The sequence below is a fragment of the Camelus ferus genome, chromosome 19, assembly GCF_009834535.1.
Source record: "Camelus ferus isolate YT-003-E chromosome 19, BCGSAC_Cfer_1.0, whole genome shotgun sequence".
Taxonomy (NCBI): domain Eukaryota; kingdom Metazoa; phylum Chordata; class Mammalia; order Artiodactyla; family Camelidae; genus Camelus; species Camelus ferus.
Window position 1 is genome coordinate 4790550 of NC_045714.1, and position 22725 is coordinate 4813274.

The 22725-nt window shown below is 41.1% G+C and overlaps 1 protein-coding gene across 4 annotated transcripts in view; it reads left to right on the plus strand.

Moving 5' to 3' along the window:
* ARFGEF2 (ADP ribosylation factor guanine nucleotide exchange factor 2) overlaps positions 1-22725 on the plus strand; it is an 84270-nt gene that overhangs the window by 41888 nt on the left and 19657 nt on the right. For all 4 annotated transcript variants that reach the window (XM_032461330.1, XM_032461331.1, XM_006174994.3 and 1 more), the window contains 12 exons: positions 430-635; positions 2617-2701; positions 2806-2977; positions 3588-3739; positions 4789-4917; positions 5972-6130; positions 9322-9469; positions 10689-10788; positions 14921-14961; positions 15064-15233; positions 19320-19471; positions 22503-22675. In XM_032461330.1, the coding sequence (XP_032317221.1) occupies positions 430-635; positions 2617-2701; positions 2806-2977; positions 3588-3739; positions 4789-4917; positions 5972-6130; positions 9322-9469; positions 10689-10788; positions 14921-14961; positions 15064-15233; positions 19320-19471; positions 22503-22675 (1687 nt within the window). The remainder of the gene's footprint in view (positions 1-429; positions 636-2616; positions 2702-2805; positions 2978-3587; positions 3740-4788; positions 4918-5971; positions 6131-9321; positions 9470-10688; positions 10789-14920; positions 14962-15063; positions 15234-19319; positions 19472-22502; positions 22676-22725) is intronic.

Genomic DNA, 22725 nt, shown 5'->3' on the forward strand with positions numbered 1-22725 from the left:
TGCAGCGACTGTTGTCATCACCGCTGCTTAGGAAGGTCCTACTCATCCCTTTGGCCAGTCTTGCAGAAAGCTCTTTAAAGGGAATAAACTAAGCTCCAGACAGGTAGTTGTGTATTTGGAGGGACAGTGTCAGAGCTTAAAGTGTCCCTTGAATGCTAGAAATTGTTATGGGTGCCCATCTGCAACTGACCTCCCTCCTTAGTGTACCCCATCATTCTTCCATTTTTTAGTCTCTTTTGCCTCCTCCTCATCCTTCATGGCAGGACAGATTGAACCTGGAGTGGTTGGGTGGGTGGGCAGACCCAGAGATTCAGCCTGTTCTGGGTGTTTAGAGCTGGGGCATTCTGCTTCCCGCATTTGACCAAAGCATCTTTAACTGGGCGTTCATATTTGACAGTTTGTAGATGTGAATGAGTGTGTATGTTTCAGACCCAAGTAGGTGATTTTCTGGGAGAAAGCATGAAGTTCAACAAGGAGGTGATGTATGCCTACGTGGACCAACTTGACTTCTGTGAAAAGGAGTTTGTCTCAGCCCTGCGGACATTTCTAGAAGGTTTCCGCCTACCTGGGGAAGCCCAGAAGATTGATCGGTTAATGGAGAAGTTTGCTGCAAGATACATAGAGTGCAACCAGGGGTGAGCACCGTGTTTAAGTCCCTTCTGTGCCATTGTTTTGTTTCCCTCATAGCACCAATCTTAATGTGGTTAGGGGTTGAGTTTAGTCTTTCTAAATCCATATCAAGCTATTAAAGGTTCTGTTGACTATGTGCCAGTCACTGTGCTAAGGAATTATCTCACATAAGATCTCCCAGCAACTGTTTGTGTGCCCTTCTACAGGAGATTGAGGACCAGAGAAGCTAAGTAAGTTGCCTAAGACCACACAGCTAGAGCCCATGCTATTAAGTATGACAAAAGAGCAATTTTATGAGTTGAGAAGAGGTACTCAGTCACCTCTTCCTTAATCAAGAGCAACTCCCTGACTTAATATACGGGGTAGATCTCAAGGATTTTAGTTTTCCTTTGATTATATACTGACGAGCAGGTTACAGAAATGCCTGTCTATCTTATAAAGCCTACTTAAGTATATGATTTCATCTTGGAGTCTTTTTTTGATGTGTTCATGTTTTCATAGGAAGTGGAAATTGAAAAGAGAGCTGACCTTTATAAACACTTCCTGTGTGTCAGCCGTGCTGTGAGTTTTACGTGCATTTCATTTAATTAACAGTAAGCCTGGGAGTAGCATCCCTGTTTTATAGGTGAGGAAACAGGCTCTGAGAAATTGAGCAACCTGTCCGAAAATTAATCAGCTAGTAAGTAGCAGAGCAAGGATTGAACATGAATTTGTCTAACTCAAAAGCTCATGCTCTTTCCCCTGAAGGTAAGACTGTTTGTAAAGTAGATAAACAGCAAGGTCCTGCTGTACAGCACAGGGAACTGTATTTAATACTTTGTAGTAGCCTATAATGAAAAAGAATATAAAAAGGAATATATATGTGTGTGTGTATATATATATCTGAATCACTATGTTCTACACCAGCAATTAACACAACCTTGTAAACCGACTGTATTTCAGTTTTAAATAAATAAGTAAATAAACTGAAGGAGAAAAAAAGAATGTCTGAATATACTATGAACGTGATGTGGAGATTTTTCAGTGGAAACATTATGATAACAGTTTTGCCTCTCAGGTCAACTTGGTTTTCATAATTCTTGGTCCCAGTCCTCCAAGTGCACAGCGAGCTGTCCCCATGAGATGCCATGGTCAGCAAAGGCAGCATCTGGTCACTTTAACCAAATGGATACTAGAACACGCTGTGAAAGCAGAATCAGATGTGATTTACTTTAAACATATCTCTTGTGTGGACCCAGAGACCTTGGTCTGTGTCCCTTAATCAGTAAATATGTGACCCAGTTAAATCTCACGTCAGAATGCAACCTTTACTTTCTTCAGAGCTTCTCCTTTTCCTCTGGGGGGCAGTTTGGATAGACGAGTTTTTCTTCAGCCTCATATATCACAAAGCTGTGCATCTACAAGTTTTTGTCTTTTCTTGCCATAGGACTTCACCAGTGTATTGTTTATTAAAACAACATAAATATTTTCCTATATATTTCTGCTGTTAAATATTATAGTGGATAATGTAAACTTTAAATAGCTAATAACTGGATGGGAGTTTTAGTCGTCTTTCTACCTGGTGCCTGGCACAAAGTGGATGCTCTCAGGAATAGGACCAAAGTGAGGCAAGTGACATGCTGAAGGTACAGACTGTAAGGGGCCTCACACTCAGGGTCAAGCACTGCAGGGTCGACACCTGGGGGCAGGGGAGCCTTGCATGCCTCACCCTAGTCCCAGCCCCGGAGGCTCCATAAGGATCTTCTTAAAAATTTGACTTAAAACTGCTTGATTCAAAGAAGTCCAAATCTGACGTGTATTCTTAGTTAGCTTTTTCTGTACTCTGGGTCATTCTTTATCACTCGGAGATGGAATCATGAAAACTCTAGATCGTTTGGCATCACATGGAGCAGTGGGCCTGCTTTAGTGACGCTTGTCTCCTGTCGCCCTGGACCTTCCCAGCCTCATGCGTGTTCTTACGTCTGGAACCTTTTTTTCTTTTTTCAGGCAAACACTGTTTGCTAGTGCGGACACTGCATATGTCCTAGCATATTCGATTATTATGCTGACTACAGACCTGCACAGCCCCCAGGTAAAATATTTTAATGATTTATATACTGTAATGGCTAAGTAAGTAGCTTTATTTGGACCATTGGATGTCTTCTAAATGGTTTATTAATTTTGTTTTAATTTCAGGTAAAAAATAAAATGACAAAAGAGCAATATATTAAAATGAATCGAGGTATCAATGATAGTAAAGATCTACCTGAAGAATATCTCTCAAGCATCTATGAAGAGATCGAAGGCAAGAAAATTGCAATGAAAGAAACAAAAGAACATACAATTGCAGCCAAATCTACTAAGCAGAGTAAGGTCTAATGGCAGATTATTTCTGTTAATTCCAGTTTTTGAGTATCAGAATGCATAATTAAGTTCCCTGAAAATGAATTTAGTTTGCATATCTAGCTATCCGAATAAGAAATGTGATTACATTAGTTACTGTGATTATGTTGGCTCTCTCATAACATCACTTATCTTCTTGCTAATTTTGCAGTTAGTTACAAGAGGGAATTTAAAATAATCTGAGAGCTAAATTATTCCCCCAAAAGATTCCTTAAAACTTTGCTTTAATACCAGTGGTGATTGTGCCAACTTTGATCAGAATTCTTAGTTCAGGCCCCCGTGAAGCTGTCGGTTTCTTTCCTTAAGAGCAGCAGAGTGCTGTGTTTTAGACACACACTCCAGAGCCACGCTGCCTGGACCCAAGTCCCAGCTCTGCTGCTTATTAGCCGTGTGATCCTAGGCAAGTTACTTAGTTTTTGCACCTCATTTCCCATCAGTAAAATGGTAATACTTGTAACGGATGCATGAGATGTTTGGAAGGATTTGTGAGTTCATTGTAAACCTTTTGAAATAGCCCGGCACACAGCCGACACTCAGTGAGCGTTAGCTGCAATGATTCTCTTACTTTCTTGTAGGTGTAGCGAGTGAAAAGCAGCGACGGCTACTGTACAACTTGGAGATGGAGCAGATGGCTAAAACAGCCAAAGCCCTGATGGAGGCCGTGAGCCATGCCAAAGCCCCGTTTACGAGTGCCACTCACCTGGACCACGTCCGGCCCATGTTCAAAGTGAGTGTGCTGAGAAGATAAGACATGGCTAAGCCAGATTCTAGAGTTGACCAGCCAGAAGCTAGCCAGCAAGTTGATAATGGCGAAGAGACTGAGGAGAGGAGAGGCCAAGTCCAGGTGTTTCTTTCTGAACAGTAATTAGAGCGAGTCCTTCATGGAGGTTCTTTGATGACACTGGGGATGCTGCAGACAGGCTGAATAGTCAACATGTCCAGTTTGAACCCTGCCTTTGCCACTTTGTAGCTCTGTGACCTTGGTCAGGTTACTCAGCCTCTATGGTCATCATCTGTGAAATGGAGACAGATACAGAGTGCTGCAGGGCTGCTGGGGGGATTGAATGAATTAATAATTATTCAGGCAAAATTTTATGTGATATCTCATCTCAGTGGCCTCAAGGTTAGTTTATCAGTTGAGATTAGGTGGAAGTAAAAGACAGTATCCTGAGGTCTCTCTGTTTTAAAAATGTCTAGAAAAGATACACATACATAGCATTCATTTTTCTTTAAGATGTCCTTATAGTAACTGTTAATAGCCTGTTGATCAATTCTAGATTTTTGTGAGCTTTTATTTTCAGGAAATTCACAAGAAAATTGGAGGAAAAGTAAAGTCTAAATAATTTGAACTAGGAATATTTCAATAAACTAAGTTTAAAGAACCTAAATTTCTTATAGATTTTACTTTGCATGCCAACCTCTGATTGGTAATGGATGCCTGCTGCACTGTGTAAAGGATTCTCGAGCCCTGATTAGCCTCAGCAGAGGGGGGGGGGTCTCTGATTAGTGATGTCTGCCAGGAGCACACAAGTAGACATGGTGGTGGCACACTAGCCACGCATTTGCCATCCTTTCTTCCGAATTGTACATTTAGCAAATGGCCTATCTCTAGTCGGAGCTTTGACCACAGTTTAGGAGGAGTTATTTTACATTGTGAATGAATCAAAATAGCTGTGAACTTTGCATCCTGGCTCTGCTCATAACTGACAGTGTGGCCTGTAAGTGCTCTTTCACACTGAAATTCTAGACATTATTGAAATCTTCCTCCTTTGGTAGCTGGTGTGGACGCCGCTGTTGGCCGCCTACAGCGTTGGACTGCAGAACTGTGACGACACTGAGGTGGCCTCCCTGTGTTTGGAAGGCATCCGATGTGCAATCCGGATTGCCTGCATCTTTGGAATGCAGGTGGGTGTAAGTTAGCAAAGCTCCAGAGATGCTGGTGGGCTGTGTACTTTCAGATTTGGCAAAATTTAGAAACTATCAAACGTTTCCAATTAGCCAAAAACGTCTCAGCAAACTCCTTAGTCATGCCCACTGAGAGGAAGCCCACAGATTTGTGGTGACAACAGCCTCATTAGGGGAAAAAACTGTAGATTTGAATTAAAACCTTCTTTGAAGGTAGGTGGGGTCCACGCTACTCAATTGAATTTGACAAAGCAGGCTTCCTATCCATCTGCCTAACTGCCTGCCCTGGTGCTTAAAATACTGTTTTTCCTTTCAAGTTCAGTTTGTTATTATTTCTGTTATATCCAGGTCTTCTCTGGGGGAAATAAATAGTTCAATGCAGAAGGAATACGTCTGTATATCTTTTGACTCTTGAAGGATTCAAGCAAATAAAATATAATTCTCACACTGTTAAGACACCAGGAATTTGTCAATCCCATGCTTCATTTTCTAAGTCGTTAAGAATTTGCACCCATTCATTTTGAAAAGCTTAGTCTTCTGTTCCTTTTAATTTTATAGCTAGGCATTTTCTTTTGGACCAAAACCCTAGGCTTTGACATCAGATAATCTGGGTTTCAAACCCCAGCTCTGTTGCTTCTCTAGGCATGTAACCTTGGCCCAGCTAGCTTCTCCCTAAGACACCCTGTATTTCCTCATTTATAAACTTGAGAAAATAGACCTACCTTGCAGAATTGTGGCAAATACTAGCATTTGTGTGACAATCTTAGCATTCAACAGAGTCCTCCCCCACTCCCTGCAAAGGGCGTGGCACATGGTACATCAGGTGGAGGTCAGTTGCAAAGAGGGCTAGTTCTTGAACAGGTGATGTGCAGGGAGCCTCCTCAGGGTGTTCTGGTAGCGGGAGGACAGCAGCGTGGAGTAACTGGCACGTTTGTGTAAAAGCCTGTCCACGTGTGCACGGAGGGCATCAGGGAATCCAGGCACAGGCCCTTCGACGTGAAAACGGTCTCGCTCAGGGCGGGGACTCAGCGTTCTCCCGTCACTTCCGTTACAGCTGGAACGAGACGCCTATGTTCAGGCCCTGGCACGCTTCTCCCTGCTGACGGCCAGCTCCAGCATCACGGAAATGAAGCAGAAGAACATTGATACCATAAAGACGCTCATCACGGTGGCTCACACTGACGGCAACTACCTCGGGAATTCCTGGCACGAGGTGTGTATCCCTTTGAGAGCCTGGTGATTGCCTTTTTTCAGTTAAGATGAGTCCTGCTCTCCTTTGATTTAGTGTCAGTCTCTGGTTGACTCCATTTTTCTTGAAGTCAAGCCTAACTTTAACTGTGGGTTTTGTCTCACCCCCAAATAACTCGTGTATCAGAAAGTTAGGCTCCCTAGGGCCACGGAGAGTAAGATGCCTTGGATGCACCACCTCATAGGGTGCCCCCATCCCCAGTGGCCAGTGTCCACACGGAGTGCGCTTCTGTTATGACAACTTTCTTCCCACATCAGCACCACTTTTCCCAAGTCCTTCCACCTCCTGAGAGCTCTTACTGCCAGTGAGTAGATTTAAGGCAAAGCCTGAAGCCTGATTTTTCTCCTAATTGTATCAGAAAAGAAATGGTCACCATCTACGGTGAGCCTATAGGGAGATTGCCAGTGGGTTTCCATTTTTATTTAACTAAACCATATTCTAAGAGTCTCACCTGAAGAGATAATTATTCACGTGTACAAACGTGTTTGAAAGGTCATTTATCAAAATTTTAGTTGTTCTAGGGAACAGTTAGGTTAGAAATAGCCTACATGTCCCAACAATGAGAGATTGCTCGTTTTTAAGAAAAGAAGTGTGAGGCACCACCATGTCGAGTGTACGCAACCATGTAAAGCGACGTTGCTGAAAGGAGAGGCAGCCGGATGTTATGTGCTCCCTGATGGAAGCACACGGCACCACCTAAGAAAGGTTTTTGCCCAGAACTCCATCCTGAGTCAATTCCAGCCTCTACTGCCGGCTTTCAGGAAATAGAGGAGACAGAGGAGCACAGTAAATGGTTAATGGGAATGCAGTCTGAGCGCTCCAGGATATGACAGATCCTTGGAGCAAGTGATCAGGTTCTTCAGCAAATAAATTGCAAGAAAAATAGTAGTTTGGGCGACAGGGGGGAACCTAGATTAAAAGAGACTTTAGAGAAAAAAAGATAAAGATGTCATTAAAGACTATCTAATATTGTAGGAAGATGATCACAGTATATTAAATAAAAAATCATTATAAAACATTGTGAGTCATCGTCCCTTGTGCCAAACGTACACAGAGAGTGAGTGAGGTTTGAAAAGACAGACAAGAATGTTAACACCCTGAGAGTGTTAACACCCCATCTGAATGACACAGTTATGGAGGTGGTTTATTTTCTCCTTTTTATGTTAAATTGTATTTTTTAATTTCCTAGCCATCTACAGCGATTACTTTTTATTCTGGAGAGAAAACTATAAATGAGTCGAGGTGAGAGCTTGGAGAGTGGTGGGGACCGTGATGTCCCAGGAGAAGAGCTGCGCTCCGCCGCCTCCTGCCACAGGCGTCACGTAGTTAGGAGGCGCGGCCCAGAGCCAGCCGGCTGGACCCGATCTGGGTACCCGCCTCTTCCTGCCTGGGTGGCACGGCAAGTTAAGCAGTCTTTGAGCCTCACCTTCCTTCCTCCTCTGTGAGGTGGTTGTGAGAATAAAAGGAGTTAATACGTGGGAAAGGGCTTAGAACGGTATTTGGCAGGTAGTGAGAACTCAGTAGATCCTAGCTGTTGTCACTGCTGACATGGCACTCACCTCAGTCCCTTGTCACCCCATCTTTCCTTTCTTTTTCACATCTCTGCAGTATTCCATATTTGAAAAGATGGTGGGGGGTGTTGTTTTGAGTTGTGGCTTTTTTTAAGAAATAATGTCCTGTTTTCTAAAGAGTCACAGTACTGGTGAATCGATAAATAGCTGCTTTCTTTAACCTGAGAGAGATTAGTGTGGTGCTTTTGCTGGTGGCCAAGTGTATCGCCGTACCTGGAAATTTAAAAATGAATCAGCCACCTGGTTGATGGTCAGAAACCTTGAGGCTTCGGGTTAGAGTCCATCAGGCCTTGGCCGTGAGTGTTACCGACATGCTTGAGATTCGAGTTATCCTGGCTCTAGAAAAGGGAGGATGTTAACAGTTCACTAGTAGTGATTTAGTAGCACCGAGCCATGTGGAGTGATCAGGGGATGGCTCTCTCTGGTAGAATTAAGTACCTTTCTCAGTCAAGAGGAAGGCAATTTATAATTGAAAATACTCAGCAGTGGTCAGTGGTATGGTAGAGTCCCATACTCTGGGATTGGATTGTAAGGTCACCATGAAAAGCAAAACTCAGCTTTAGTCAGAAGTCCCCATGGAATTCCTTAGGAGGGGTTTACCTGGAGATCTACATGCCATCCCTCAGTAAGTTTCATGCAGCCGGTTTTTGCTCCAGTAGAAGTTGAAAACAGTCTCTGTTTCTCCGGGTAAGCTCCAGGTGGGAGAGGGCTCATGTGCAGGTACGGGTTCTCGAGCACCTGAACCACTCCACAGGGCTGGAAGATACAGTCTTTTCTCCTACTGCGCACCCATTCTAGGGCACTTTCTCATTTATTCAGTTAATCAAATAATAATCGCCAACTATTTTAAGTGCTAGGGATGCAGCAGTGAACAAGACAGAGTTAATGCTCTGTTTGCCCTTAAGACAGAGAACAAACAAATATATGGCATAATGCCAAAAAGTAGTAAATACTAAGAAAAAAATGTGTAACCAGGAGATGGAAAAGGGGAGGGTGTGTGATCTCATGTCTCTCTGAGGGACACATGTCTAAGCTGGGCATCTGAGGGATGAGCCATGGGGAAGACCATGTTGAAGCATAAGGAACAGTGAGTGCCAAGGCTCTGGGCTAGGACTAGACGTGTCAAGTTAAAGGAGCAGCAGGGAGGCTGGGGAGGCTGGTGTGTTGTGTATCTGAGCGGTGGAGTGGGAGGGCAGAGGGGTTGGCTAAGTCAGACTAGGTGGTGCGCTTACTGAGTGGTGTGGTGGGTGAAATCCCATTCTCCAATCAGATGCTTTTTCTTTATTGAGCACTAATTAAATTTGCATAATAAAACATTTATGTAGCATAACTGTATTTTGCCAGTTTTTCTTTTGCTCGTTTTTTCTTTCCCTTTTTAATAGGAAAAAAAAAAGTGAAGTTTGTCTTCCAGACCCAACCAGGTTTCCCAGCCGGAATTAGGGCAGGCCATCTTAAGAGCCTCAGATTTTGTTCTTCTGAAAAGCTGCGTGTTTCAAAGAACTCTTTAACGACTAATGTAAGATTATAGTGCCCTTTTCGGGCTATGAAGTGGGAACTCATTCCTTCATACCTTCCTTTCCTTAGATCTTGAAATGCATCAGCCAGCTGGAGCTCGCTCAGCTGATAGGAACCGGAGTGAAGACCCGCTACCTGTCTGGGACTGGGCGTGAAAGAGAAGGGAGCCTGAAGAGCCACACGTTGGCGGGAGAAGAGTTCATGGGCCTTGGCCTCGGTAAGACCCCAGGCCCCACGGCTGGCCGTCCTGGACTCACAGGTTAACCAGAATGAAACTCTTCTCGTCTCATCAGGACTGTCACGTAGATCATCTCCTCCTTATGTGCCAGATGACAGTGTGTTTGCCAGTGGAAATGGAGGCGCTGCCTCAGCTCTCTAAATTGTGATTAAACTGTCGAGTAAATGCCTATGTTATCAGCAGTGGCAGGGTGCATTACTTTTCTTTCTATACATATAACTACGTGGGGGTGAGGGGAGCCATTTGCTTTAGAAAGGCTGCCTGCAGCCTTAGTACGTGGTATTAGAGGAGTGGGTGTGCATGTCTCTAGGTTTTAAAAGGTAGATTCAGCCTCTCTTCCATGTTCATTTGGGGGCCTTTTGTTAGATGGTATTCTTCTGAAAGTAGAATTATTTTTGACTGCATATTGAACTGAGAGACTCCCTTGTCAGTGATACAACATCATCATAACAGTAAAAAGGGCAAGCAAATGTGCCAGGTCGCATTCTAAGTGCTCGGTTTATATACTCTAATTTATTTAATTTTTGTAACAACTCCGTGAGATTGGGGTTATCATCATCCTCATTTTGTGTAAATGAGAAAAGTGAGCTACAGGATGTGAAATGACTTGAACAAGGTCACATTAGGAGGAAGTGGCAGAGATCAGTTCCAAACCCAGGCCACTTGATGCAGAGAGCAGGCTCCTAGGTCGTTCATACCGTGGTTGAAATAATGCAGTATGGTTGAAATAATGCAGTATAACAAAAGGACAAACTATGAAAATGGAGAGGTGAAATAGCAACTACTTCTTAGGGTGTATGTGAGGGTGGGTGACTGGAGTGAGACCCTAGAAAGCGCCCCAAGCCTCCAGGAGGTGTAAACCATTATGTGTTCTAGGGGCTCTGGGTTAGCACTGATCAATTTGAATTTCTAAATATAAGCATTTACTACTATGAAAATGTAGAAGACTATTAAGAAAGGGAGATGTTTGGTACAAACAAGGGAGCTTGTAACAAGAATGTATTCTAAACACTAAACACCACAACCTAAGTTTAATTTTCTTCTGTCATCAATTGAGGTTCTTTTGTTGTTTGTTTGTTTTGCCTGCAAATCATTCTCATTTATGTCTCTTGTCTGTTCACATTGATGTCACCAGATACTTTGTTCTAAATAGCTGACGGTTTTTGAAGCACTTTTGATTTTGTGCATTGTATTTCAGGTAACTTGGTGAGTGGTGGAGTGGATAAAAGACAGATGGCCAGCTTCCAGGAATCAGTTGGTGAGACCAGCTCACAGAGTGTGGTCGTAGCTGTAGACAGGTAATGATTTTGTTCTCTGGTGAGAGTGGATTACCCAGTAGCTTGGCATCTTCTATATGGTTACTGAGTGTGAATGAGTTCTAATTTGTTTGACTGTTAAAACTATTGTCAGCTCCAGATCACTCAAGCTAAGAAAGATTAAAAGTGGCACACGTGATCCACAACTACTGATTACCTTCAGATTTATTTGAATTTTGACCTTGAATTGTATCATAACCTTTTTAAAAATAATTTTAACTTTGTGACCAAAGTCATGTCAAAAACAAGCATTTTTTGTTTGTGCTAATGTTTTAAATTACCTTGTTTCCTTGGTGTAGAAATTACTTTTTTAAAATTTCAAGACGAGTTTTAGGATTTAAAGCCTACCCATAAGTGAATGTTGGCTGAGTTGACATTTTCCATTTGTTTCCTCAGAACTTTCCTATTGTTTCTGTTTACTTAAAACTTGACCTCAACATCCAAGAGAAACAAAAGCATTCTCATTTGAAGATACTCATTAGGTACTAGTGCTTAAAATATGAATTTTCTTAAAATCAACAAACTCCTGAAAATTACCATTGAATAATCACGTACATTAAATATAGATAATTTTGAGGTGATAGCGGTATGGAATTAATGACATAATTTGTATTACTCTCAGAACAATTTCCTTAGCATTTTAAACCCTTTATCAGCATACTTTTCTTACCTTGCTCCTATTACTTCTCTGCTTCTCTCCAACAGAGATATTGTCTGTAACATACTTTTGATGGGTTTTCTCCACTTTTTTCCGCTTAGGTTTAGGCTAATAGAACAAAATATTTATTCTGCCATTAACCACACATTTCTTTCCTGTTTCTCTGCCTTAGCCAGATAGCAGACAGTAGCAATTTTGCCTAGTACCTTTTTGTATGCTACTCCATTTTTTTAAATTGAGATATAATTCACATAAGATTTACTCTTTTAAAATGTACAATTCAGTGGTTTTTAGTATATTCAGAGTTATGCAACCATCACCACTAATGCATTTCAGAGTATTTTGATCACCCCATGAAGAAGCCCCACATTTATTGCAGTCGCTCCCCATTTCCTCTCCCACCAGTTCTGGTAACCACTGACCTACTTTCTGCCTGTGTGGGTTTGCCGATTCTGGACATTGTTGAATTGTCTGTTTCTCCCTTTCAGTGCTGTCTTTTTTGCCTCATTGTTTAGGGGCTCTGTTGTAGATACATATATATTTATTGAGGTTTTTTTTTTTTTGACAGATTAAATATTTTATTATAAAGTGATCTTTGTCTCTAGCAGTTACTTTAGTTTTAAGTCTTTGCTGTCTAATATTAGTGCGGCCACTCTTGTTCTCTTTTGGGTACTGTTTGCGTGCTGTATCTTCTTCCGTTCTTTTACTTTCAGCCTACTTGTGTCTTTGATTCTAAAGTGAATCTCTTTAGACAGCATATAACTGGACCATATTTATTTTAATCCATTCTGCCAGCCTCTTCCTTTGATTTAATTCATTTACATTTAATGTAATTGCTAGCAGATAGGATTTAATACCTGCTAGTTTTAAGTATGTGTTATGTCTCTTTTGTTCCCTTGTCTCCATTATTATTGCTGTGTTTTGTGTAAAGAGATTTTTTTTAGTGTATTGTTTTACTTCCCTTGTTAATTTTATTGTCTTTTTAAAGTTATTTTCCTAGTGATCCTTGAAGATTAGGATTAATAAATCTTAACTTTTAATATTCTTCTTTGAGTGAATAGCAACTTAATTTTAATAATATGAAATTGGCTCCTGTTCTCTCCCTCCTTTTCTGTGCTATTATTGTCATAAAAATTATGTCTTCGTGTTTTTTGCCCGTTAGCACATTTGTAATTCCTACTTTTGCTATTGTCTTTTAAATCAGTTAAATAAAATGAGTTACAGACAAAAAATGCATTATCGTTTATATTTCCTACGTGGTTACCTTTACCAGTGCTCTTCATTTCTTCATTTCAGTTATTATCTGTTATCCTTTCATTTCGACCTGAAGAACTTCCTTTAGTATTTCTTTTGGGCAGATCTATTCACAATGAATTGCCTCAGTTTTTATTTATTTCAGAATATTTTAATTTCTCCACTTTTGAATGTTAGTTTTGCTAGATATAAAATTCTTGGTTGATAGTCTTAATTTCAGCACCTCAACTATGTTATCCCATTGCCTTTTGGCCTCCGTTGTTTCTGATGAGAAATCAGCTGTTAATCTTATTTAGGATCCCTTATATGTGATGTGTCTGTTCTCTCACTACTTTCAGGATTTTCTCATTGTGTTTGGCTTGGAACAGTTTGATTGTGATATATCTGAGTGTTGATCTCTGAGTTTTCCTTACTTGGAGTTTGTTGACATTCTTGAATGTGTAGATTGTTGTTTTTCATAAAAAATTTGGGAAGTTTTTAGCCATTGTTTCTTGAAAATTTTTTCAGCCTCTTTCATTATGTGTATGTAGGTATACTTGATGGTGTCCCCCAGGTCTCTGAGGCTTCCATTTTTCATTCATTTTTTAAAGTTCTTTTTTATTTCTGTTCATCACATTGAATAATCTCATTTGACCTGTCTTCAAGTTTACTAATTATTCCGTCAGCTCAGAACTGCTGTTGAGCCCTTCCAGTGACTTTTTCATTTCAACTTTATAATTTTTAACTCCAGAATTTCTATTTGGTTCTTTTTTATTATTTTAGAGTATTTATTAATACTCTCTATTTGGTGAGATATTATCCTCATATTTTCCTTTAGTTCTTTGAACATACTCAGAGTAACTAACTGAAAAACTCTGGTGAATTTAATAACCTGGGCTTCCTCAGGCATGGTTTCTGTTGTTCTTTTACTGTGAACGGGCCATCTTTTCTTGTCTCTGCATTTTTTGCAATTTTTTTATTGAAAACTGGACATTTTAAATAATGCAATGTGGCAACTTTGGGTATCAGATCCTCCACTTCCCGCTCAGGGCTGGTTGTTGTTGTCCTTGCAATTTGTTTAGTGATTTTGTTAAGCTACTTATATAAGTCTATATTCTTTTCACATGTGGTCATTGTCTCTGCTCAGTTAGCCTTGGTGGTCAGCTAAGAATTGGACAGATTCCCGGGACTGTTAGATCCCCTAGCCTTTGCTGAGGGGTTCTGTGTGCATTTTGGGGCTCTCTTTTGCTGCTCAGACAAGCTGTTTACAACTCTGCCTTTGCCTTGACTTCTTGTTCATGGAGAGCCTTAAGGCCAGCCAAATGAGAGCTTAGGGCCTTATCATATCTTTCCTGGGTGTGTGCAAAGCCTTACACACTCAATGGCTGTCTAGAGTCCCAGGAATGTGTTGGAGCTTTTTAAAGCCACCTATGGACATTTCATTCCCAGCTTTTCCTTTTAAGTTTTTGGCCAGTTTTTTGTTTGCCCCAATTGTTATTGCCACCTCGGGTAAGCTACAGTGCTAAACACTGATTGTTTTTGGTAAAAGGCCCCTGGGGGAAAAGACTGTTTGCATTGAATGAAGTACGAGTTAGGTCAAAAGATTACAAATCCTGTAAATGTCAGTTCTCAAAGAATGATGTTTTGGGGGCACTCCAAGACTTTTCTGTTCTCGCAAGTGGTTATCATGCTCCTGAGTTCAGTTACTGTGACTTTGAAGCTGTTGGTTTTCAAGGCTCCTATGAAGCTGGAGATAGTGGAAATAGACCAAGTTAAAAATACCACAGTTTGTTACTTATACTGAGATTCAACCATTTTTTTTAAATAAACATTTTTTAGGCCTTTGGTAATTTCCAGAGTTTAGTTCTGAAAAAGTTGATTTTTAAAAATTTTTTCCAGTTTTTTGATTGTTGCTCTTATGGAGGAGCAGCTTTTTAAGGTCATCACTCAGCCACTCCACTGTCGTGACATTACACGCTATATTACATTTTGACTCTTCCCCCCATCCCTTTGCTGTGTCACTTCCTCTTTCTATCAGTATAAGCACTTCTGCTGCCACCTCAGCTCACTGACCAGTTGTATACCTCTGATGCCTCATCATTTATTTTAGTGGAAGTGCCAGACCTGAAATGTTTCCTTTCCATCTTTTCTAAGTGTTTAAAATAGAAACTTCTGCTTCCAAAGCTAATTTTTATTTTATTATGTCTGGAATTTTCTTCCTAGAATTTTTACGGGGTCAACCAGACTGGATGGAAATGCAATAGGTACGTATTTGACTCACCTGTGACAACTACAGAAGCCTCGTGTTGTGACTGTCTGACCGTTACTAACGAGGCCTCGCATGTGTTGTTGGGTCTGGCCTGTAGTTGACTTTGTCCGCTGGCTGTGTGCCGTGTCCATGGACGAGCTGGCTTCCCCCCACCATCCCCGCATGTTCAGCTTGCAGAAGATTGTGGAGATATCATACTACAACATGAACCGGATCCGACTGCAGTGGTCCCGAATATGGCATGTGATTGGAGATCACTTCAATAAGGTAACCCTTCAGATTCAAAAACCACCCTATCAGCGTCCAAAAAAGACAGGCAACTAATGTCAAAGAAGAAGTAATGATGAGGGTTTAGGTGCCTGTGATTCATTTTCCCTGTGGAGTCAAAAACAGCTCATAGTATCCTTATCTATTAATAGAACTCATGAAGAATGAATTAAAAATCTATCGGTATCAAAACTACTTTAATAGCCCGTATTTAGGATGTACACTAACACCACAGAAATCATTACAGTCACTAGATGAATGTATTGGTGTTTGAAAGCATTGCGAAATCCTGAAGCACCTTCTGGATGACCCAAGATTAAGTTATGTTGCATATAGTTTCACTATAAACATCACTACCTTGTATTCTGGCATCCATGGCCACCGCTCTTCTGAAACCTTTGTCAAGGAAACTAACATTTATTTAAATGAGAAACAAGTCAGAGACTTCTGTGCCCTAAAACTGACAACTACTGAGAGAAAACCAGGCCTTTCTCCACTAGGGGTTTCACTGTATACATACAGACACATGTATATTGAACCAGTGAAATCAATATACGTATTATGTGTATGTCTGTATCTGTAATGTCATTTGCTTTATAAGGGAAAACTAACAGCTTAATAACACTGTTGTTTCCTTCCAAAACACGGTCCATGATTCCAAAAAAATTTCCTTAGGCCTGGAGACACAGAGTTATAATGTAAATGCTTAAAAATAGTGTTAATAAAAGATAGCGTATCCACAAGAGAACTGCTCTTCCTACATTGACTAGAAGAAAATCATAGAGGGGAGGAAGTAGCTCAGTGGTAAAGTGCATGACTAGCATGCAGGAGGTCCTAGGTTCAATCCTCAGTACCTCCATTAAAAATAAATTTTAAAAAAGCCTACCAACCCCCTCCCCTCACCCACCAAAAAAAGAAAGAATCTGCCATTGGGATACAGAACAAGCAGTAGAGTGCTGGCAAATGATTTGTAGCATCTGCCGATTTCTGTGGTATAAATGCCCCACCACGATCAACTGAAAGCTAGCAATGTGATGTCACTAAGTGTGGATTAGGAAGGGTTGGGCACTGTTGTCTCTCCCAGGCAGCTATTCTAGAACCTCACTGAAATGAGGCATTGTCACATGTAATCTTTCTTCTAACTTGGTCCATCAGCTAATCAGAGTTCTTTGTTTACTTTGCTTCCTTATCAGCTCAAAGTAAGGCACCTCCGAGCACACCATCTGCTTAACAAACTGTCAGAGTGCCTTGTAGCAGGGAGTAAACAGATGAGGTCCCTGCCCTAATGGAGGTCATTTGCGTTTTATGATAAAATTACTGATGGTAAAGGATCAGGTAGTGCGATGTGTCAGGCCTCTCTAGAGGTGATCTTTCATCTGAGCCGTCAGTGAGGAGGCAGCCCTGAGAGCCTGCACATGACCCAGAGCAGCTGTTTGTTGAGTGAATAGTATCACTGTCAGCTGAAGCAGTCATTCAGCTCAGCAACCATGTTTCCCACAATTCTGGGTAAATAAATTCTTGGTGGACCAGTTGGCATCATTAATGTGAACTTGTTTGAGAGAGAAAATGTAAACGATTACCATGACTGTACCTTGTAGTCTCGTCCAAGCCTATGACAAGCTTGGGATCTAGGCTGGCAGATAGTAATTAAGCATGTCGTGGTTGTCAACCTCATTACAAATGTCCATTCCATCTAATCAGTGCTGTTAAGCACAAAGTTGTGGAAAACTTAGTTGCTCAGTCTGGGGCTCATCATTCTTTCCACCAGCTCAGAAAGCTGTTCTGTTTCCCCTCGGGAACTGGAGCACATGAGAATCTGTGGGTTTAAGGAAGTGGACGACTGGTACAGCTCTCTGGATTCTAGCATAGTCATTGGGACAGTCACATGTTTCCCTTCTTCTAAACTAGGGCATGTGTGCTCCCAGGGTGTGCTAAGCTGCACTGTAAGCATGGTGTGTATTCTTGAAGCAGGGATTCCTGAATCCTCCTGGAGTTTTAGGCAGGGAGTAATATTCTCATTAGTCTCTAATTACATCAATATTACATGAACATTTTAAAAAACGTTACAGCAAAAAACACCTTTGACCATCCTCATCACCAACAGACCCTCCCCTAAGCTAATTATTTTTTATCAGTTCAGTATATAAACATATCTTGGAGATGCTGCGGATTCAATTCCAGACCAAAGCAATAAAGTGAATCACATGAATTTTTTGGTTTCCCAGTGCATAAAATTGTTATGCTTAGTCTATACTGTAGTCTGTTAAGTGTGCAGTAGCATTATGTCTAAAAAAAATGTACCTTAATAAAAAAAATATTATTGCTAAAAAATGCAAACCATCATCTGAACCTTCAGCAAGTCATAATCTTTCTGTAGTAACATTCAAGATCACTGATTACAGATCACCGTAGCAAGTATAATAAGAATGAAAAAGTTTGAAATATTGGAAGAATTATTAAAATGTGACACAAAGTGAGCAGATGCTATAGGAAGGATGGTACTAGTTGACTTGCTCAACACAGTTGCCACAAACCTTCAATTTATAAAAAACAGTATCTGTGAAGCTCGATGAAATGAGATGTGGCTGTAAATCTTTCCATTTTTCGATGCACATATATGTGTATGTACTCATAGAAATGTAGATAATGTTGTCTTGGTTTGTTTTGTTTTTTAAAAAAAAATGTAAGTAGTATTACATGTATCATTTAGTGACTGGCTGCAGCAGATCTCCAGAACCCTTTTCATCTTGCAGAGCTGAAACTCTGTACCCATTAAACAGCTCCCCATTCCTTCCTCCCCCTATTCCTGGCCACCACCGTTCTACTTTTTGTATGAATTTGACAACTCTAGGTACCTTGTGTAAGTGGAATTATATGGTATTTGGTTTTTTGTAACTGCCTTATTTCACTTAGCATCATGTCCTAAAGGTTTATCCATGTTGTATGTAGCATGTGACAGAATTTTCCTTTTTTTTTTTTTAAGGCTGGATTTATTCTCCCTTTTTAACTGCCAAATATTATTTTGTGTATATGAATATACCATTATGTAGCCATTTTCCTATTGATGGTCCCAATTTTTTTTTATTACAAATGATACTGCAGCATTTTTTAAAGGTTTTTTTGTGGGGGGAGTGGTAATTAGGTCTACTTATTAATTTATTTATTAAGTTGTTTTTGTTTTTATTTTAAATATAGGTACTGGGGATTGAACCCAGTACCTCGTGCATGCTAAGCACTCACTCTACCACTGAGCTATACCTGCCCCACCTCCTCTGAAGCATTACTTTTGTTCAAAGTAAAACATTTTCTGGTCAGACCACGTGTGGGTGAAATTCCTTGCTTGGAGCAGGCTACTGCAAAGTGCCCCGATGCCTTGGCAGGGCTTCCAGTGGGAAACGTTTCCTTGCTCTGCTCTTTGGGATTCTTCTTGAGGGAAAGATCTGAGAAGCACCAACTGAATATGTATACTCATAACTCCAGTCCCTAAAAGTAGGTAAACCATAGATAGGTACAATTTTAAGGAAATTGAAAAGCCTCAATATTTCTGCTGGATTTTTCAAGGCTGATGATATTCATTTATAATTTCTTGCTTTAGGTGACAGACATGGGAAAGTATGAAGAGGGTGTACAGAGACTCTAAAGCCTTTTGACCTCTTTTATATATTGAATAAAATTAAATAGCACTTGGTGGAGGTTATTTAATGGGTAGAGTTTCAGGTTTGCATGATGAAAAGGGTTCTGGAGATTGGTTGCACACCAGTGTGAATGTATGTAACATTACTGATTGAACTGTGCACTTAGAAATAGTTCAGGTAATAAATTTTATGTTCTGTGTATTTTGCCACAATTTTAAAAAATTACATAGCACATTTTGAAAGCATATTTAATCAAATGTGCAATACTGATCTTTCACTGTTAAACTTAAAACCATATAGGTCATAGCCAAGAAACACCTTTTTTTTCTCCTTAGGTGTTTTATCCCAGAGCATTTGTTTTGAAGGCAGGCTGTCCATTGTTTATGTTCAGAGCCCCGTACCCACCGTTGCTGCACTGTGCCTATTTCATCTCGCCTCCTGTCCTGCTCAGGTCGGCTGTAACCCCAATGAGGATGTGGCAATCTTTGCTGTTGACTCATTAAGGCAACTCTCCATGAAGTTTCTTGAGAAGGGAGAATTAGCCAACTTCCGCTTCCAGAAAGATTTTCTGAGGCCCTTTGAGCATATCATGAAGAAAAACAGGTACGTGCATTGTTCTGGCAGGCCCTTGGCCATACCCCCACTGGGGGTCTAAAAAGGCCTCCTAACACTAACCACGCAATTAATTTTTTCCTCCCTTGTTGGTGGAAGCAAATAAAATGAGCAGACTGTGATTCACATGTATTGTCACTAAATCACCCTAAGATCTACATGTAACCTTTCCCAGAAGATTACAGATTACATCACTGCAACTAGTGGAAGTGTGTCATGCATCCTTACTGGGGCTGGTACTGGCATAGTTTGGAGATAGAGCCACTGCCAAAGCATCCTTGGGCAGGATCAGGAACTGTGGGACCCAGCATTTCTGCCCCGGGGAGCTGGTAAAAAGCCAGCATAGCTGTCCCTCCGAAGCACTCCCTGTTCATCCACTCACTTGGCCTGTATTTTTTTTTTTTTTTTACTTTTTTTAATTGAGTTATAGTAATTTTACAATGTTGTGTCTAATTCCAGTGTAGAGCACAATTTTTCAGTTATACATGAACATACATATGTTCATTGTCACTTCTTTTTTTTTTCCTGCTGTGAGCACTTGGCCTGTATTTTTTGAGAACTCTGCTATTCTCAGTGCGTACGGCAATAAAGAGAGCAGTCAAAAACTCCTGTTTATGATTTGATGATCATTGCAGCTGAGCCATGGGGATACAGGTGCTCATCACCCTATCTGTCTACTGTTGTGTATTTGACAGTTTCCATAATAAAATATTTTTAAACCCCTGTTTATATTCCACTGAGACAGCTACAGAAACGAAAAATGCTTAGTGAGTCAGTGTCGGTGATTGCTCTGAAGAGCATTCAGTCACAGTATCGGGGTGAAATAGAAGGACTCCCTTATGTGGGGCAGTCAGCTGACGTGTGTTTGGTAAGGTGAGCCTTAACCAAGGTGAGGAACAGGCCAGGAGTGGCTCTTTGTGTCTTGGGAAGAGTGTTATGAGCAGATGGAGGAACAAGAGCAGAAGCCCTGTGGTGGAATGTCCTTGGCATAGTTAAGGAGGAGCAGGGAGGCTAATGTGGTGAGTGTGGAGTGAAAAAGGCAAAACGTCCTAGAAGCTTAAGTCCCAATCTTGTAGGACTATCAGCCTTTGTAAGGACTTTGGCTTCTTCTGTGTGAGAGATGGAAGCCATTGGAGGCCTTTGAGCAGAGAAGTGAAATGGCCTGACATATTTGAAGGATCATCCTGCAATTTGTTCATGGAAAACGAGAGGCAGAAGGATGAGTTAGGTGGCCATTGGAGTTGTCCAGGTTTGGACAGAGGAGGTAGCAGTGGCGAGGCCCCATGGGACTGGATTCCACATACATTTTGAGAGGAAAGCCTGCAGCATGTGCTGATGGGTAAGCTATGGGACATAAAAGGGAGAAATGTCAAGGATGACTTTTGGACATCACCCTTCATGCCTGCCTTTATCCCTAAAGAGTATATTCTGGATCTGCTGGGATTATTTTATTTTTTAAAGAAAATGAAGGCTCACAAGCTCAAAGGCTTTAAGCCAACATGGGCAATTTTGGGGCAGCAAATTAAAAAGGCAGCAGAAAAGTCTCCTTGACATGTCTCTCTGTCTCTTGGTGTCTGTATTCTTCACAACATTGCTTATTTTAGGAGAACCAAAGTTAAGCCCCTTCCAGAGTCTGGCATCAGCCCTGATACTAGCATATGCACAGAAATGCTGTCCTGCCTTTGGGAGCACTGTCGAGAGTGGCCGAGGAGTCCAAGACCTCACCGGGCTAAGCAGAGTGCTCAAGCCTGCCTGGCACCAGAATCCCTCATCTCCTAACTGCAGCCTTCCCTGCCCATCCTGCTGCTGCCCGCCCAGCACTTGAAAAGGGCCCCAGGAAGTTTAGAGTCACATGTCACCAGCTGACACTGTTGGATCTGTAACTTGCTGTAACGTTTTCAAAAGTATGTTGGTGGTATGCGTCACGAACCTTAATATTTTTGTGCCCTTTGACACAGTAAGTCTGCACTTCTTTAACTCTTTCCTCAGGAGTTAATTTGAAATACAACAAAATGCTGTGAATCACACAAAATAGTCTTTGAAAATCCAGAAACCACCTGTCTATACAAGAGTATGGAGTAAATATTGGTACAGCCCCAACATGGAATACTGTGCAGCTGTTTAAAATGCTCACATAGTTAACATGGGAAGTGCTTAGTTATTTAGTGAGAAGGGCAGGTTATAGAACTGGACAGACAGTGTAATAACAAAGAGTATATGGTGTATCTCTCTGTATGAAATACCATACCATCATATAAAGGTATCTTTTCCTTAATGTTTTTTCCTGCATTTTGCAAAACATTGATTGTCATCATATATTTTAACAATCAGGCAAAACCCATTTTAATAAATATGTATAGTCATTGCCAACAAGGGAAACAACCATGAATTCATTTGTATTATGTATTAAAGTCACCCAGGTATGTAGTCAGTTCTCCGTTATCTGCAGGTGGCAAATCTTCTTTGTGGACTTCTAGGCAATTTTTAACTCTGTTTTGACTTTCTCCTTGCCTTCTCTAAATGAGCTTTCCTACTATCAGTTAATATGGGTCCTGCAGACAAGCATGAATATTATCCTAAGCCAGATGAAATTTGAAAAACAAACCTGCAATCCCAAAACCACTCTAATGTCTTCCAAAGCTAGTGCCATAGAAGGTCATGTAGCTCCTCTAGCTAGCTGCAAGGGAGGCTGGGAAATTGAGGGCCTCGCACATGAGACAAGACTGTCATGTTGTCTTATACTATTTATTATGATGAGATTGGGCGTGTTGCTCCCCAGAAGAAATCAGATTTCTATTATTAAGGAGGTGGGAGGATGACTGCTGGGTAGGCAACTAACTGCCACACTGACTGTCTTAGTATTTTTTCTTCTCATTGTCTCTAATTTTTTTAATAAATGTGGATTACTGCATGCTTTAAAAAAAATTTTTTTAAGTGCTACTTCTGAGCAACAGGCTGTATTCATTTATCTTCCCACTGTCCAAAGTACAGATGACAGGCTCCTGCCCCATTCCTCCTTCAGGTCTCCAACCATCCGGGACATGGTGATTCGCTGCATTGCCCAGATGGTGAACTCCCAGGCGGCCAACATCCGCTCAGGCTGGAAGAACATCTTTGCTGTGTTCCACCAGGCAGCCTCAGATCATGATGGGAACATCGTGGAGCTGGCCTTCCAGACCACAGGCCACATCGTCAGTAAGTGGCTCTGTGCCCTCTTGACTAATGTCCCACGTGCAAGTCTAGAA